Raw genomic sequence first — 18,595 nt, 5'->3', positions numbered from 1 at the left:
ATTTGTTTTGTCACTTGCAATCAAAAGAATCCTGAATGTCCCTCAGTTTTGACATTTGAGCCTCTAAAATGAGGATGTTGTAAACTAGTCAACATTTCTCAGGAGAGACAGACACTATGGGCATTGAAGTAGGAAGATTCTTTATTGTGGAAATTGTCCAGAACATTTCTTTTCCTCCACCCAATTAATGCAATAAGTACCTCCACAGTCTTTACACAGCCAGGTACCACCATATTCCACATACACACAGACACATACACACAGACACATACACACACACACACACTCACACATACACACACACACTGACACAATCACACACATGAGCATGAATTTCCAAATGCCTCAGTCCCAACCTTAGATAAAAGCCAATAAACTAGAAAAATTTCTAATACCTTAATAATCAAGCTGAAAGTAGTGATGCTGTGTATCAGTCTAATCTTAGCATCCACCCAGAATAGTTTATTTTCATGTTCCTTTCTTTGGAAAATGAAGATAGTAATATACAACATCATGGGTAAGTCTATCAAAAATATTGCAACAAATTACTTCATATGAGATAACTCTAACATAATCTAGAATGGACCCTTAACATTCCCAGGAGACATGTCCTAAACACTTGACTAACTTTAATATATATGCTTTTCCACACTAAAAAAAAGAGAAAAAAATCAAATTTTAAAGTGATCTTTTAACTCTCTTATCAATAAAAGATGAAGTAACTTGAACAGTGTCTTAGTTTGTTTCTCCATTGCTATGACAAAACACTCTGACCTCTACTAACTTGAGGAGGAAAGGATTTATTTGTCTTACATCTCCCAGGTCACAGTTCATCAGGGAGCCCAAGGTAGGAACTCAGGGCAGGAACCTGGAATCAGGAGCTGGAGGGCAGGCCATGGAGGATCACTGCTTACTGACTTGCTTCCCTGGCCCCTGCTCAGCCTGCTTTCTTATACAACACAGGGCCATCTACCCAGGGGTGGCACCATCCACAGTAGGCTGGGCCTTCCCACATCACATAACAATCAAGAAGGTGCCTCACAGACATGGCCACAGGCCAGTTCAATGGAGACAATTCTCCAATTGAGGCTCCCTCAACCCAGGTGTGTCAAGTTGACACTAAAGCTATCCAGCACACATAGCTAATCTCTGCAGCCATCATTTTTCTAGACCTCTTTAATTACACTCTAGCAAGAGCAGCTGGCTTAGGGGGTAGTGGGAGGCTCATGTTAACAGGGAAATGGACCCAAGTGTTCCTTTACGAATGAGAACAGCAATGACATTGATGGCTGGGAGTCAGCTGTACTCCACAACCCAACTCTGATCCCTTCAGGGACATAATTTACTACATGTCATTCTTTGTTAGCCAAAACCACAAATATTAAACCCATGAATGCCAAGGACCTCTTGTACCCATACTGTTAAGTAGGTGAAAGAGAGCAACGTTTCCAGTGCTATTTATAAATATTGTTACTTATACTTCATCAGTTTTTAAATCTACTTTTGTTATCTTTGTAGTGCTTGTGAACTTGATTATCTTTTGCTTTAAGCTAGTTTGCTTTCTCTCCTTGGTAAGTATGTGCTCTTAATATTAATTCTCAAATGGTCTAAATGCTCCCCTGGCAAATTTGGATATGTCAAGAGACTGGGCCATGTTTCATGCATTGCCTTTGAAATCTGAGCACAATAAGATGACTTCACATTGCGTGAGCATACCAACCAAATTCAGGCTGAGGGATCCAGCCACAACACAGGCAGGCCTTTCATCCAGCTCTCTTCAAAACTGTCATAAATTATTGCTGTTGGGTATATTGCCAGAATTCTGGGGCCAATTTTCACGGGTAAAAGGATTTGAGGAATATCCACTACCGCCCTACTACTCAGTGAGCTAACTGATACCTCTCCTCTCTGTGACAGTGGCTTTACACCATGACCTCTGTCCCATGCAGCAGCACAACCATTTCATTGTATGAAGGCTAAAAAAGATGAACCGTGGGTGTCAGAGAAGTAAGACAAAGGGCGGAAGTAAGAAGAGGAAGTCAAACCACTTCAAAACTACTTTAAAGTTTCAGGCTGCATAGACAGCGGCCCTGAAACTCAGAGGGAAACCTCAGTTTTCCTGCATTCAGCTTTGAAGCCTGAAGTTTGCAGGAAGGGAGGCTGTGAAGAAAACCTATACCTTTCTGGATAGAAAATTTAAGTAATTTCCCACCTTAGCTGTGCTGTAAGTTACAGAATATTCTCCCTCATCTTCCCTTTATTTCCATGGTCTTCATACCTTCCTCAAGTTTACATCTTCCAAAGAAACTGAGATGTGATATTCATCAGAACAGGATATGATCAAGCCTCACATGGAAGTGTCTATATGTTAGAGAAATGGAAGAATCTAGAGTCTTGGCTGTTCCTCCTTTATGTAAAGTAATCATCTCCAGCTGGACCAATTTGATAGAGCAAATGTTCAACTTTTCACATGATTTTTGCTGGGACATCGTAATAAATGTATTTCTTTGATGAACTGAAAGAAGCTTCACGAGATAAACTGTTTAAGGATCTGAGCTGGAGCTGCAAACATGGGCTGCTTTGTTCTTTTGACAAGTGGTTCCCTATCTGAAATGTTTCTCCATTTTAAGGATCTGTCTTTTCTCTTCCAACCACAGGCAGCCCTCAAGCTACAATAACAGGCTCATGACTTCTTTTTAGATGCCAAAGTTATGAATACTCTTTTATGAATATCTTCCTTTGAACTCGTTTCTCTTGAAGAAGAAAAATAACCCCATGTATTGCAGAGTTGACACTCAGAGGCAAAACGTATGAATGGTTCTCTTAGTGGTAGTAAAATGCTCCACAATGCGCACAGATAAATTCCTGACACAACATAATGTTTATGGAATCCTGCCTTTGCAGCTGTAATTTTCAAAAAGTAATATTTCTGACTGGCATAAATTATACAGAACATATTTCCGAGATTACTATCAAAATTAATACCCTAAAATGTCTCCCTTTATGACCTCATGATTGCTTTCTTCATATTCGTGCCAACGCTTGATAAATAGAAGTGTATGCCATTGCAAAGCAAGAAAGCCCTCATTGGATGAAGCTGCTTGTGTTTTCACTTTCCTCTGTATCCCATTTCAGCATATCCTCTGACTCCTTTAAAAATAATTCTGTGAATGCCAATTCAACAGATTATAGCAGTTCTATTAATTTCATTCTGCCTCAAAAGGAGCTTATCATTTCATCTTATAATTATATATGCAGTACTGTCGGCTAAAGTTTAGATTCCTTATGAAAACCCATTTTCCTGATGCTTATTGTCCATTAAGCTATTATCACTTAAACCATATATCATGAAGTTATTTCTTTTCTGATGTTAAAAATGTGTCTTCCCTGAATTCCTTTTAACTATTTTGTCATGTAAAACATTAATCTGGAAAACTCATCTCCCTTTAATCCTGCTTTGTGGCTTAAATTCTTTAGCTCTGGAATCACTTGTGTTGATTTCTCTTGTACTCAGACTAATGCAAAAATAGCCTCTGGTATGGCAGAGATGTAATTCTGCATAGAGATGATGTGCCTTTGATGCCTAACATTGTGAGGTGAATCTTAGCAACGAGGATTCAAGAATACTACCCAGATTGAGGGAATGACCTATAAAATTTTCAAGATACAACTTTCACTTTGTGTTTGACACTAACAATCTTCTGCAAAGTTCTTTTCCTGTACTGAGACAATACTCCACAGTGGTCCAGAGTATGTGTGAGCTTGAGGGCCAGACTCTAAAGTTCTGGGTAAAATCTCACCATTGTCATATTAGCTACACGATCTTGAAAAATACAGTTAACCATTCTGTGTGCCATAAAGTGAATGTAATAATAACACTTTGCTCTTGGGATGGTGTAAGGATTGTGTTGGTAAAAACATACAAAGCACTTCTAGCATTGTCTGTCAGAGAGATAGCACTCAAGCATTAATTCCTAATATTGACTTGTAGGCCTGGGAATGTAATGCTGTTGATAGAGTGCTTACCTAGAATGCACAAAGCCCTGGGTTCCATTCCCAGCACCACATACACTGGGCATGGTGGCACACACCTGTGATTTCATCACTCAAAGGATAGAGATAGGATTATCAGAAGTTCAAGGTCATCCTCACCTACATAGTGAGTTTGAGGTGATCCTGGTGTACATGGAACCCTGTCTCACACAAAAAAATAATAATAATAATTCACAAGCACACACATTCCTTGTATAACTTTAGGAGCAGCATTATAAAACAAAAAGAAATTCTACGAAAAATTTAATTGTGTAAAATATGAAATTGTAATGTGTTTACAAATTATATAACATGCATGATTATGAGGATATTCTTGTACATAATTACACACAGCCATAAAATTTAAATTATGCTTTTTTCTTCTTGCCAGAAATTATATTTTAGTAGGTAAATTACTTTCTCCATGACTTCCATTGTAGTTAACTTAAAGTTGATACTGCCTCCCAACTCATCTGGTCTGTCCAATGCTCTACCTAGCCAGAGAATAACTGAGTATTTACTCCATGTCTGCCTTGAACATAGGACACATAGAGAACAGTGGCCACAGCTAACTTCATTTATACAGATGGGCCAATTTCCCTAATTGTTCAATTAATCAAGATTACTGTTTCTTGATAATTGCTTCCTGTCTCTAAAGATAATCCAGGATTCCTATGTGATTCCAGGGAGAAAAATGCTGTAATTAATGCTATAATATAATCCTGAATGCCACATAATCTACCTGCATAAAAATTAACAAAGCTTATATGCTACTAAACTCATACCTTAATAATGACTCTAAAGGCCTCAATGGTCTTTTCTGTCTTTATCTCAACCCAAGACCCAAACATCAAATACATTAACAGGAGGGAAAGTCCCCCAAAATTAGAGATATAGTTTGATTATACCCATATAAGAAATATAAGAAATATTTGCAATTTAAAAAAAGAGAGAGAAACATAGCTGGACGTGGTGGTGCATGCCTTTAATCTCAGCACTCGGGAGGCAGGTAGATCTCTACGAGTTCAAGGCCAGCCTGGAACATAGCGAGTTCCAGGCCAGCTGGGGCTACAGAGAGACCCTGTCTCAAAAAGACGAGAGAGAGAGAGAGAGAGAGAGAGAGAGAGAGAGAGAGAGAAACTAAAGAGGCAATAGTGATTCTATTAATACAATGGGATATTTTTCATTTTTTAATATTTTATTTGTTATTTTTATTTTATGTGTATGAGTGTATTGCCTGCATGTATGTAAGTGCATTCATGTCGTGCAATGCCCGCAGAGGTCAGAAGAGGGTGTCAGATCCCCTGGAACTGGAGCTATGGACAGTTGTTAGCTGCCATGTGGGTGCTGGAAATTGAACTCAGGTCCTCTGAAAGAGAAGCCAGTGCTCTTAACCACTGAGCCATCTCTCCAGTCCCCATATTTTTCATTTTTAATCTTTTTTCCAATGATTTTGTTACTGACTGTATTATTTTTACAAGAAAATGTTAAAGTTGTGAAGTTAAATAAAAATTGAACTATACATTAAATCACATTTTCATTTATGTACGTAAAAAACTTACAAAATGGCATTTAATTCAGATTTTAATTTCCGTAAAATAAACTTCACAAAGATTTCACAAAGAAATTTAAGGGCTGTTAAAGTACATCTACATTGTGTTATATAACATTATATAACATGTAACAAATCATTAAACTACAGCTATACACTGAACACCATCATATCTAAGTGTTGTTTAAAAGTCTATGATATTGACAGGTGAATCTAAATTCATTTCAAAGTTTTTATCTAAAGGGCTTTCAAGAGACTATTTTTACTTTTCTTTACATATTCCTTATCTGTAGATAAAAACTTAATGAGCAATTGATAGCATAAGAGAATTCTATGATTCATTGATCACATATTCAAAGATACCTACAGAGTAAATCTATAGGACAGAAGTTTATACACAAGATTTATCTGGAATCAAATCATTTAAATAATGTCCTTTGTATTTGTTATAGAAGCAATTGCCATGAACTGAATTAGAATGTTACAAATGAAGATATTCCAACACAAAGACTTGAATGATTTTGTTTAGATTGTCAATAGTTGACTCATTCAAATTTTCTTCATTATCATCCATGGTATGCCATACTGCAGGGAAAGGAGACGCTATCAGATGAAGAACTGGAACACCTAATGGGAGAGAATCAACTTGTAATTTACTGTATATTTCCAATGGGTCAACTAGAAAGTGACATTCTGCAAGCAGAGAGAGTTCTATATCATATGACATCTGATAATTCATCATCTCTCCTTCGCTTCTCTATGTCTTATCCTTGTAGTCCAAAAACATTGGCTTATCAAACATTAATTAATCCAGTAAGCACATACAAGACACAGCTATAAGAAATGCTAAAGTTTATCAAGAATAACAAAACAGGGTCTGGAGAGATGGCTCAGCAGTTAAAAGCACTGGCTTCTCTTGCAGAGGATCTGGGTTCAGTTCCCAGCCCCCATGTAGCAGCTAATAACTATCCATAATTCCAGTTCCATGGTATCTGACACCCTCTTCTGACCTCCGTGGGCACTGAATGACATGGTGCACTTACACACATGCAAGCAATATACTCATGCACATAAAATAAAAATAATAAAGTATTTTTTAAAAAGAATAACAAAATAAAGTGAGGGGGTAAGGATGAAAGGTGGGCAGCCATACTGGGAGAGGAGGTATTAAAAGTCAGGGAAGGCCTTCTCCAAAAGCTACCATTTAAAAAGAGCCACAAGCCAAAGAGAAAGCAAGCCAGGCAAAGATCTGGGAATGAGTACTGCGGGTAGCAATATTCCCAAATGCAAAGGTCATGAGGGTTTCCCTGCTTAGAAAACAGCAAGACAGCCAGTATGGCAGAATCACAGGGAAAAAAATGAAAATGAAAATTGGAGATGATATCAAAGGAGAAAAAAATCAGAAAATGGAAGTTCTTACAGGGCATGGAAAGGACTTTCAGTTTTACTCTACAAGATGGCAAACCACTAGAGCATTAAAATAGTATTAGCATAATTTGATTTACATTTTAAAAAGAGAATTCCAGTTTCTGTGCAAACAGAGTTGAAAGAGTAAAACTTAGAGACCATTGGAGAAGCTACTGCAAGAGTCCCTGGGTTGATTTAGACTTCTACCACCTTGACACAGGATAGCTTCCTTATCAACAAGATCACATCAGAGTTACACAAAGAGCAAGAATACACCCTAGCTTTATGGAAGGGAAGATATCCTAAACCCCGGATGTCAGTGGGTTCCAAAGATGTCATCAAGAATTAGGAATGTCTAAAATAAGAAAATAAAAGCCATGAGACGAATGACACAATGGAATGGCTGAAGAAATCAATTTATTATGTTTAATGGCTCCTGATACTTCTGGATTGCTGTAAATCAGGGGAAATAAGAATTATTATGTAAGCCCAGTGCTGTACATAGTGTTCAACTTAGATGCCATCTTGAAAATTTAAAGATGAATGTGTATAAGATATGAATGTGGAACAAAGGGAAAGGGCTGAACTAAGGACAACTCCCAGGAGTCTGACTTGAACAACTGGATGAATGCAGATCATTGCCTGAAAAGGGCAAGACAAGGAAAAAAGCATTTATTTCATGTCACTCATTCTTTCATATCAATGAACACAAGTGGGCTCTATCATTTCATCTGGTCACCCAAACAGAAAGGCTTACTAAGGGGATGCTATAGTATACATGTTGCATCTAAATCATTCCTGGCATCGATACAGACTAGGTAAGGGGGTATCTAGATTTCTTCCTTCTCATTTAATTTGGCTCAAGTATTTAACTTCTCTCTTGTGGTACATAATCAAAAGAAACATATTGGTTAAAACATTTAAAGCAAATATATATGCTTCCTTTTTTAAAATAGACTTCCATTCAAATTATTACTACTATTAGCTTTTTTAAAACAGGGTCTCCCTGTAGCACCAGCTGCCTGTAACTCACTATGTAGACCAGGCTGGTCTCAATCTCACAGAGATCTGCCTGACTCTGCTCTCAAGTACTAGGATTAAAGGCATGTACCACCATGCCTGATTCAAATTAATTTTACTCTTTATTTTAGATCTTTTAAAACACTTTTAGATTGGTCAAAACATGAATATATAAACTTAGTTCAGTCAGCTTTAAAGAATCATGGTCTTAGTGATTGAAAATACATCAATTATTATTTTTATCATTATTACTGTTGTTATTGTTATTCATGTTTAATTTGCTTCTTTGTGTGTAACAGAGACTTTGAAACGTTCACTGCAAAGAAAGCTATTCAGTGGCACCAGGAAGCTAAGTAAAGTTTGAGGGAACAGGAAGCTTCTTTTTGCTTTGGGCAGTGGTAACTGCAGAGACTCAAACTACTTAAAGTGATGCGAATAAATGAGTGCTGACTGCTCATCCAGAAATGGAATATCTATCACCTCTCCAAGCTTCAGTGAACTTCATGCAAGAGAGGTAAGAAAAATGTAAGAGTCGAGGAAAGGTGGCGGAATGGTAGAAAATGACGATTTCTGGACATGAGATGGCCATTGCACTCTTCAACTTACAACAGCTGTGATCTGCATAAGATTGGGCCCATCAACATCATATCACTGTGGAAAGAGGAAGGAGGAGCTCATGAGGTTTCATCCCTCCCTGAGGATTTATACATAGTTAATGGTTGCTGGAGGGAGAGAATAATTTTCTTCAGTGATGTAGCCACTGACAAGGTGCCCATGCTCCTATAAACAACATTTCACCTATGCTCCTTGAAATTCGTTGGGTCATAGGGGGGAGAAGACATGGAAGTAGAGGGGAGATTAATTGGGAAGAGGAAAAGACCAATAGGTGTGGGAGGAAAACAAGAAAGAGTAAAGGGGAATGAATGTGTTCTAAATCCATTCTATATATATGAAAATGTCGTAATGAAACCCATTATGTATAATTAACATATACTAACTAAAAACTAGCAGACAAAAAGAGTGGATAAATGACACGTCGTCTTAAATTTTCAAAATGCACATAAAATACAATAAATACAGTAGGCACAGTAGGCAAAAATGCATGTGCACATGTACACGCAGTTACCTTTTCTTAAGAATGGAACATGGTCATCCTGAATAATATTTCCATAACCAAAATTCTGGAAATACCTCCTCTCCAAAGAATGGTCCTTGAGAAAACCCAATTCATGGAGTTCCTGTTCTGCAGATGACAATTAGACAGTAGATGAACATCTATTTTCTTCTGATCAAGACCCAGAATGCATCCGTATTTAAGTAACTTTAAATCTTATCATATGTGAACATGGGCGTATCTATGAAACTGAGCATCTAGGCTTTGGCTTTGAAGGTGAGAACCCCATTGGGGTAAAAACTCAGGAGAACAATGGTGAGGTTGAGAAGGAGAAAACCAGAGTCAAAGGCTTCAGGAAAATTCAAGTGTAGATGTTCCTAGGTCCAGGTGGTGTGAGGAGAAGGCCTACACAGAGGTGGGAGGCTTAAAAGTAGAATATTCAAACAGGATGAAGTCTATCAACTGACCACTCTGTGGGAAAAGCATATCTACTGTGACTCATATCAATGATTCCCAAGGTGTGGCTCCTGATCAGCAGCCTCAGCACCACCTGGGAATGACTTAGAAATGCAAATTATCTGATTCCACCTCAGGCTTACCGAATAAGAAATACTGGGGAATAGTCCAATGATCTATGCCTTAACATGCCCTTAAGGGATTCTGATAAGCACAAAAGTTTGAGAATCACTGGCCTACAGAGCTCATCACTCTTGTCATTTTGGAACATACAGCCCATGTTATAAGGTGATTAGGGATCATAAAATTATAAAACAATGATTAAAAACTCCCCAGAATAGCTGTTAATTTTTTAAATTGTTAAATTTAAAGGTTAAAATTGGACCAACCAGTAAACAAGTATGTATAATGGGATTTTTAGGAACATTGAAAACCACCAAAAATAATATTCCTATTTGTTTATCAGTATCTATAGCTCCTATGTACTATAAGTTACATTTTTCTTTTCAATTAGAGATATAGTTCAAAATGTAAATCCCAGGAAGAAGGGCAGCACAATGGGTTATAATTGCAATAAGGTGCAATTGATTATGTGCATTCTGGCAGAGAAACAAGGAAAATGCACAAAACCCTTGAAAACAGACAAGCTCAAAGTAGGGGAAGCATGCTACAAGGAAGGGGCCCAAGGAGTTCATATTAATCATAATTAAGAGTTCATAATAGCATAATAACAATTCTTTGAACTGGGAATGAAAATTTGCCTAAGATGAACACTTGAGGCTCAGGTAGATGTTTCTGTCATGCAATTCTAGATCTGTTTTGACAACTCATGCAAAGGTTTAAGCTAAGATGATAGAAGCATGATTCTACCGTATTCCAAGAAGTCTGTGTGTCTTGTAACAAGTTTCTAGCACAAAGTTTTTGCCTCAGAGCAACCTCCTAGCCTCTTTAATAAAGGTATATATGTACTTTTCTTCTTTCCCTGATACTTAAATTTTGTTTTATTTTGTTTTGTTTGGGGGTGATTTAAGTACAGAGGAAAGAAGCCATTCTCCTATTCCTTCAAGTCACAGGTATCTTTGAGCCATAGATGTTTCCTGGCCCAGTCCAACTTGATCTTGCTTAGCTGACTTACATTTATTTCACTTCAAATCTTATCAATGGCTCTGAACAGATCTCTTTCTCTTGATGCCTCATCTCTTTGAAAAGTTGGAATGGCAAGGCGTGGTGGCACAAGCCTTTAATCCCAGCACTCAGGAGGCAAAGGCAGGCAGATCTCTGTGAGATCAACTCCAGCCTGGTCTACATAGTGAGTTCCAGGCCAGCTGGGGCTAGAGAAAGACCCTGTCTCAAAAAACAAACAAACAAAAAAAAAGTTGGAATGTCAGGACAAGGTAGAAAATTCAAAGACAGACATAGAAAATAAATTCAGTTAAAGAGTAACTTTTGGTATCATTTCTAAGAATATATAAATGTAAAATGTACTGTTTTGATGTTTAAATTTCAAAATAAACTTTCATGTAAGAAAATAAACTAGGCCTGTGAGAATTAGGAATAATAAAGGAATTAGTAGGACAAGATAAATGCCATTGAAGAATATTATATATTTAAATCACACACTTAAATCATGAATTTTGAATTTTAAAGTGTAGTACTTGTCAGTAGAAAGAAGTCACATTTTACTCTAGTAGTACTTACCAATTGCCCAAAGTCTATCAAACCATCTGGCAGACTTTGGAAAAAAGTTGGGAAATGTTGGATTTTCAGCTCCAATTAAATCTAATAAGACCAATAAATCCTAAGGAAGAAAAATATTGTATAATTACAATCAACAAAACATGTTTCATATTTTTCAACAGAAAAAAGTCAAAACTAAATGCATTTTAATAATTGAGGATATTACACAGATCTGTATAAATGAACAAAAGGTTTAATTATATTGTTTGCTAATTGAAGAACCTGGTAAATCTTACTTATGCAGTATGGACACGTGCTGATGTATTATACATCAAAAAGATATAACTAAGGACAGATCAGAAAGGGTTATTTGACATATATTTCATATTTTTAAAATATTTTATTATCTTTTATTTTTTATGTGTTTGAGTGTATTGCCTATAAGTAGGTAAGTGCATCCATGTCATGCAATACCTGTGGAGGTCAGAAGAGGAAGTCAGATCCCCTAGAACTGCAGTTATGAATGGTTGTTAGCCACCATGTGGGAACTGGGAATCAAACCCAAGTTCTCTGCAAAAGCAGCCAGAGCTCTTAACTGCTGAGCCATCTCTCCAGCCCCCATATTTCGTATATCAAAAAATATACCTACTTTATTTTTAGATGGGCCTTTAAGCCTGTTTGAGCTCCTGGCCCATTCTAATTAGTCTTTTTATCTTTAATCTGTAATGACATAATATCTTCCAGGAGAGCACTTGGATGAAAGCTATGGATCATGCAGCATGTAAGAAAAATTCCTTGAAGTCAGGCATGGTGGTGCAAGCCTTTAATCTCAGCACTCAGAAGGCAGAGGCAGTCAGATCTCTATGAGATCAAGGCCAGCCTGGTCTACACAGCAAGTTTCAGGTCAGCTGGGGCTACAGGGAGATCTTGTCTCAAAAAATTTTTTTCATTGAAAAGAAACTATATGACATCAAGGTCTCCATTTCCTATCAAACAAGGAGCTCAACCTGGTGAATCTCTAAGTCCCCTTCTGGTTATAAGCTTCCATAATTAAACCAATGTTCTTTAACTTATTTGAGCCACAAAATGTCAGCAGGCTTGAGGACTCCCTGAAGACTACCCCTTATATTGTCTTCTTGATTTATGTAAGTGAAACGGTGTATGGGAATCAAGTGTGAAATCTGACACATACTAGATGAATATTTTCAGATTTTAGGATTCCAAAGACATATACTCATCATTGGGAAAATAGACTTGTTTGAAATGGGAGCATATCACGAGATTGAATAAATCACTATCTGGAAAATTATCTTTTCCATCAGTTTGGATTATACATCCGGACTGATAAATAACTGTTCCCACTATTAATCATCATCTAGGTCTCTTCTCCTTTTCCTGAACCCTACTGAGCCACTTGGGCACAAGTAAATTAATAAAGTCGTGATCATATTCCCCTGACCCATGACAAGCTGCTAGTATACATGGAGGGGCCATTTTAACATAAGAAGTGTTACAAAAAGCCATAGATGACATTAAATAGCCTTTTGATTCATAGAGTGAAGGTCTATAAAAGGACATACAACACTGACAAGTGGATGTAGAGTGGAGAGGTTAGGAAGAGGTTATTAGTTTACAGATGGGGTGAGGGTCAGAGATAGATGAAGAACACTCAAGGGTAGTGTGAGGGTCTAAGCTGGGGTTGGTGAAGACTTAGGGAGAGTAAAGATCAAGTAGGGAGAGTAAAGATCAAGTACGGAGAGAGTCACGGGGAAAGGATTTACTAGCAGGGTACAGAAACAAAGACAAAAATGAGCCTTGGGTGCTGGATCCATTACTTAGTATCAGAATTTTAAGGCAGCATCAGAATGTCTCCACCTCCATGTTAAAAATGCCATATTGATCTAGCACATCAAATGAAATATCCACACTAGGGTTACTACAAAGCTTTAAAAACACAGAAAAGTCCTTGCGCCTGTCTCCTCTTACTCCATTTCCCTAGCCTCTCCTGTCTGTGCTAAGGCTTTTCTCTCTCCACTCCACACAGTATTTGGGGAATGTGCACACTGGATATATGGTTCCTTAATCTGATTTTGACATCATTTTAATTAGGTTCAGCCAAACATGGCTTCTAACCCAGAATTATTCATTTTAGCTCTGGAGTTCCTCAAAAACTCAGTGCTTGCCAAGGAATGTTCTATAATAAACACTGCTCTGAGAATTTCATGGCACTTTTAGGTCTTGGTGTTAGCAACCTTTTCTTTGGAGGCAGAGACTAAGCTACAGAGCTATAATGATTACTCTGACTAACCATGCCATCCAGTTGGTTAGTGCCTCTTGCTCCAGGTGGGTGTGGAGTTGATGCCATCTTCAGGGCCAAGTGCCGAGACCCATACAGAGAATCTTGAGGAGACCAGTGAAGGAAAGCCTCTTCTCCATCAAAGAAAATTAGCTGCAGTGAGAGATCTGGCTTAGAACCAGAGACATTCTGGAAAAAAAAATTTTTAAGAGAGCAAGTGAAGCGGGTGGAGGGAAGGCCCAGTGGTTAAGAGCACTGGCTGTTCTTGCAGAGGACACAGTTTCAATTCCCAACACCCACATGGTGACTAACAAACATCTGTAACTTCAGTTCCAGGGAATCTGATAACCTTTTCTGGCCTCCTTGGGCACTGCCCCGGCACCAGTGCATTTACATCCATGCAGGTAATACACTCATTACATAAAATTAAAATAATAAATAAATTAATAAAATTTGAAAAGAGCAAGTAAAAACTCTAACTCTGACCAATCACAGACTCACAGACTATATTAAAAAGCGCTTAATAAGTACATATTGACTTAGAATTGTCTTCAGAGATATTTATAAACAGTGTATCTTCATGATGGGCTTATGAGGATCATCAGGTAAAGAAAGAGCAAAAATTCTCTGGTCATTTAAAAACTCACATGCTTTCCTAGGAACTGGACAAAAAAACAGATGTTCCATGAAGCAAAGATGTCAAAAGTTATTTCACACTACCTTTGTGCCAAAAATCACATATTCTGCAATCTTTGCCCATTTAAATCTCACCTCCAACTCTTAAAAATAGATGTTTTATATTTGTTCTTACTCCTTAGCGAATTTTCAGACTATGGAACTCCTGCAGCGAACACTGCGATGTGCCACATAGTTCCCCTTCAGGTGGATGTGTTCTCCCGTTTGCTGGGAGAGCTGTTAGCCACTCCTACTCCAAAGATTACTTCTCCTGGGCTGTCCCTTCTGGGAGGATCCTACATCCCATGACTACCTACACCAGCACTGAGAGCCCTGTACAGAGCCACCACCTCCACAGCTCCACAGAGGTTGGCTGAAGCTGCTGCAGAACTTGCAGTGCAGCTCTACTGCTCTCTCTTCCTAATCCCATTTCTTCCCTCTACCTACCTCCAATGTTGATCCAAGGTCACTCCCTACTCAGTGACCTGAATGCTCATCAGATGATGCTCCACCCCGGAATGTGCTTCCTAGGAACCCAACCTGAAACAACTGGGCATCTTCTTCCCTCTCACCTATGTAAGTCTAAATTTTTTATTAAATCTGAGCTCAGCAGTCTGTCCTAGGAATAATGCAGGGACAGAAGGAACAATTAAAGCCTTTCTCCTAAAACAGCCTATAGTTTAGTTGGGTTATGAGAGATTAGACACATAAGCATGGATTATAATATGCAGAGAGGCACAAGTATAACATACATCCAATAGAAATTGAAAAGAATGAGAGGTGGAATCCTTGGGGCATCCTGGAAAGCTTTATGAAAGAGACAGTGTTTGAGCAAAACTAAAAAGATTTTCACTTTTCACTGCTGGCAATGACTCCTTTTCAAATCAGTTCGTTCGGTTCTTAAATCTTCACAGTCCTTCAACCTCACCAGAATCCTCTAATCTGTTGAATCTCACCTCTTCACAGCTGTGCTCCCATAATGACCCCATTTCACTCCAGGTTCAGCTGAATTCCAAGTAAACATTCTGATTGGTCCCTTGTATCTACTCTTGGCTCCCTTGTTTCTCTGCCTGGTCACACTTTGACGGCAAAAACAATAACATTGAGTCCTGTCATCTACCTACTTATTGTGCCTATGTTTGAGGGGCTGAACCTGGCTACTGAAAATATACTAGCTTAAAATCCATGACCACAAACTCTAAGTCAGCCTTTTGTTTTAACTGGAGGTCACACTGTCCTATGTTCATTCATTCTTACACTCCTCTCCCTAACCTGCAGTACTTCACCTCACCCATCCTCACTCCCAAGTGATGACCTTGATTTCTTCTTGACAGTTTCCTTAGATGCCAATCTCTCCACAAATGCACTAAATCCCGTCTTCTCTCATCTGCGCAAGGGCATAGCTTTTGCAAACATCATTTCTCCTACATCAAGTTTTCTGTTTCTGCTAGATAATCCCCATCAGCCTAAAAAACATGCTTGGGTCCACTAACTTTGCTAACTATTTGTCCATTTCTTATTCCATTCATAGAAAAACTCACTGGAAGGTTCTGTATTTGTACTGTGTCCAAGTCCTATTCTTGAGTTTCATTTTTTGTAGTCCTGGGGATTGAATCCAGAGCCCCATGCATGCAAGGCCAGTACTCTACCAACTGAGCCACATCCCCAGTCCTTTTCTGAGTGCTAGTCTTAGACCTATCCCTTCTGGCTTCATCTCTTCCATCTACTAAAACTGTTCTTATCAAGGATACTCACGATCTCTACATTGCAAACTCCAAAGATAAACTAATTTGGCGTAACTGTTCCCTCTTGGGTACACTTCCACCATTTGGCTCTAAGGACACCATCTTCTTCTCCCTCAGTCAGCTAATGATTCCCTTCCTGTCTCTTCCTTTTGAAAGCAAAAAAGTCCCAGAGCATGCTCCTTGGATCCCTTCTCATCTCTGCTGGTATCTATTCTGAATATATATACTCATACATATATTTACATGTTTATACATACATATGACACACATATGCAATACAAAAAAAATTAAATAGACATCTCAAACATTGTGTCAAAACGTGTGTTCCTCCTAAAATTTACATTATCAATAACCTTCCCCAAATAAACTGATGACAACACTATCCTTTTCAATTACTCCCAAAAGTCTCCTCCCTGTCTCTTTTCTGTTTCTACACAGGCACACACGCACCCCAATCTAGCTCATAGTGCCTCTGCAAAGCTATCTCCCACCTTTTCTAACCCCTGATCCCTTCTGTGATTTTTGTGAAGAGACCACTTGGCATCTTCTAACTCTTCTTCCCTTCACCAGGAAATGTGGCTTCTCTCTACTCTTGTTTTCATACTGTGGGGCCACTAACACATGTGCCTGGTTTCTTCAAAGATAGTTTTCTTGATTGCTTTAGGATGGTGCATTAAAAAAAAAAAAGAAAAACAGTTTTTAATCATCTGAAAGTTAAAGTGTTTTGTATGCTAAGTATTTCAGTTTTCTTAGTAGTAAGACAGCTCATTATACTCTGATCCCCAATAACCCTGGATAGTATTAAGCAAAATATGTATCCCTATAACATACATGCCCTGGGGGTTTAATAAGGACTATATAGTCAAATAGATTTTCTTATTTGCAGAGATATGAGGTACATACTTCAGTGAAGATAGTCTAAGCTTCCAGTTGTAAACAAAAAAGAAGCTTTTAGTGCTCCAAATCAAACAACATAATCATGGAAGAAGGCAGAATCAGATTGCATGGAACCAGAAACATTCTCCCCATGGCCAGGGCAAGAGTATTCTTCCCATGCCCAGGGTTGAGGCAATGAGAGGTATTTTTCATTTTCTTCAGGCTTGAAGGTTCACTAATAAATAAATAAATAAATAAATAAATAAATAATAAATAAATAAATAATACATGGTTTACTTTCATTTCATTCTCTTAGCATCAATTCATTTAGACAGGAGTAAACTGTGTGGATACTGATCTGAATTCTATGAGGCAACCTGCTCTTTGTTTATTTTCAGAACTGGCAGGAAAAAAAAATCATGGTCTTTAATGGTCTACTAACCTAGGCTTATACTTGGGAGTTAGAAGAATCCATGTGGCCTGATTTGTAATAGTATTTTTTCTTAATTTTCTTTTCAGTACTAGAATTGAACCCAAAGCCTCATGCATGTGAGGCAGGTACTCTATTGCTGAACTGCTACAGCGCCAGCCCAATATTACTTTTTGTTTTAGACAAGGTTTTCAGTAAGTTGCTCAGGTTGGCCGTGAACTCTCTCTGTAGTCCAGTCAGGCCTTGAACTTGTGTTCTTACCTCAGCCTTCTGAGTAGCTGGGATTACAGTGTATACCACAAGCCTGGCTGTGAAAGTTTTGATGGTTATAAGAGTTTATAAGAGTTTAGTTATGAGGTGTCAAAAAGCATTGACTATTCTGTAGTGTTTCACAAGCCAAGGTTATATAACTTAGCTAATACTCCAGTAGTAAAGTGTAACAAACCACCCCAAATCCAGTAGCTTAAAACAATTATACCTGCGCCTGAATATGTAACTTCTATGTCAGCCAGGGAACAAGAGGCCTGGACTGACTTTGGCTTGAGCAGCTGTGCTTCCCCCTGAAGCCCCTGAGCTTGAGTATGACCCACTGGCACCTCATCCTCCTGCTAGGATTGGCAGGCCAGTCAGAGCATGTCTTTGTTGTGATGATGGCAAAGACAGGGACAGCAAGCACATACCTAGCCTCAGGTCACACCACTACCATCCCGTTGTCCAAGAAAAGCAATAGAGAAGTCCACGGTCAAGGGATAAAGAAGTGCAACTGGATACATTGGGAGGACACAGCAAAGTTAAGACACAAGATCTGGGTATGTAATTACTGTGCTATTACTGGAAAGCAATAGGAAGAGCTGCAAAGAGTTGGAACAATAATCTAGCCAGCTCCCTCCCAGACTGCTTCCCACCACCACCTGCCCAAGTAATGATGGCTAAAGAACTCATGTCCTCCCAAAAATTCAGTTAAGATACAGCTGGACTAATAAATCTGATATTGTTTACCTTCAAAATTAGCCCATTTAAAAATTCTCCACATCACCATTTACCTCTAATAGAAAAGGTAATTAAGCCAGGCATGGTAGTGCACATTTTTAATTTCTGTACTTGAGAGGCAGAGGCAGGTGGATCTCTGCAAGTTCAAGGCCAGTTTGGACTACAGAGTGAGTTCCAGGCCAACTGGGGATATAGGGAGACCCTGTTTCTAAAAGACCAAAGAAAAGAAAAGGTAATTAAGATGGATTCCCCATCCAATAATTCAGTCTTTCTATTCCTTTTCATCATCATCATTTCTTTTTTGTAGACCTGCCTGGCCTGGAAC

General features: G+C 38.4%; 1 protein-coding gene across 2 annotated transcripts in view; it reads right to left on the bottom strand.

The window, feature by feature from the left end:
• Nucleotides 1-5,598: 5,598 nt before the first annotated feature.
• Nucleotides 5,599-18,595, bottom strand: part of Qpct (glutaminyl-peptide cyclotransferase) — a 31,221-nt gene continuing 18,224 nt past the window's right edge. The window contains exons 4-7 of one of the 2 annotated variants that reach the window (XM_008822606.3): nucleotides 13,567-13,743; nucleotides 11,280-11,379; nucleotides 9,138-9,254; nucleotides 5,599-6,211 (exon numbers count right to left, since the gene is read on the bottom strand). In XM_008822606.3, coding sequence (XP_008820828.1) covers nucleotides 6,066-6,211; nucleotides 9,138-9,254; nucleotides 11,280-11,379; nucleotides 13,567-13,743 — 540 coding nt within the window. In that variant the 3' untranslated portion in view covers nucleotides 5,599-6,065. Of the gene's footprint in view, nucleotides 6,212-8,639; nucleotides 8,663-9,137; nucleotides 9,255-11,279; nucleotides 11,380-13,566; nucleotides 13,744-18,595 lie in introns of those variants that run through there. The other variant, XM_029558389.1, reaches the window with a different exon arrangement.

Source organism: Nannospalax galili, unplaced genomic scaffold, assembly GCF_000622305.1.
Source record: "Nannospalax galili isolate Female #2095 unplaced genomic scaffold, S.galili_v1.0 scaffold88, whole genome shotgun sequence".
NCBI classification, from domain to species: domain Eukaryota; kingdom Metazoa; phylum Chordata; class Mammalia; order Rodentia; family Spalacidae; genus Nannospalax; species Nannospalax galili.
The sequence above is the reverse complement of the archived record's forward strand: the minus strand, read 5'-3'. Positions and strand labels throughout refer to the sequence as shown.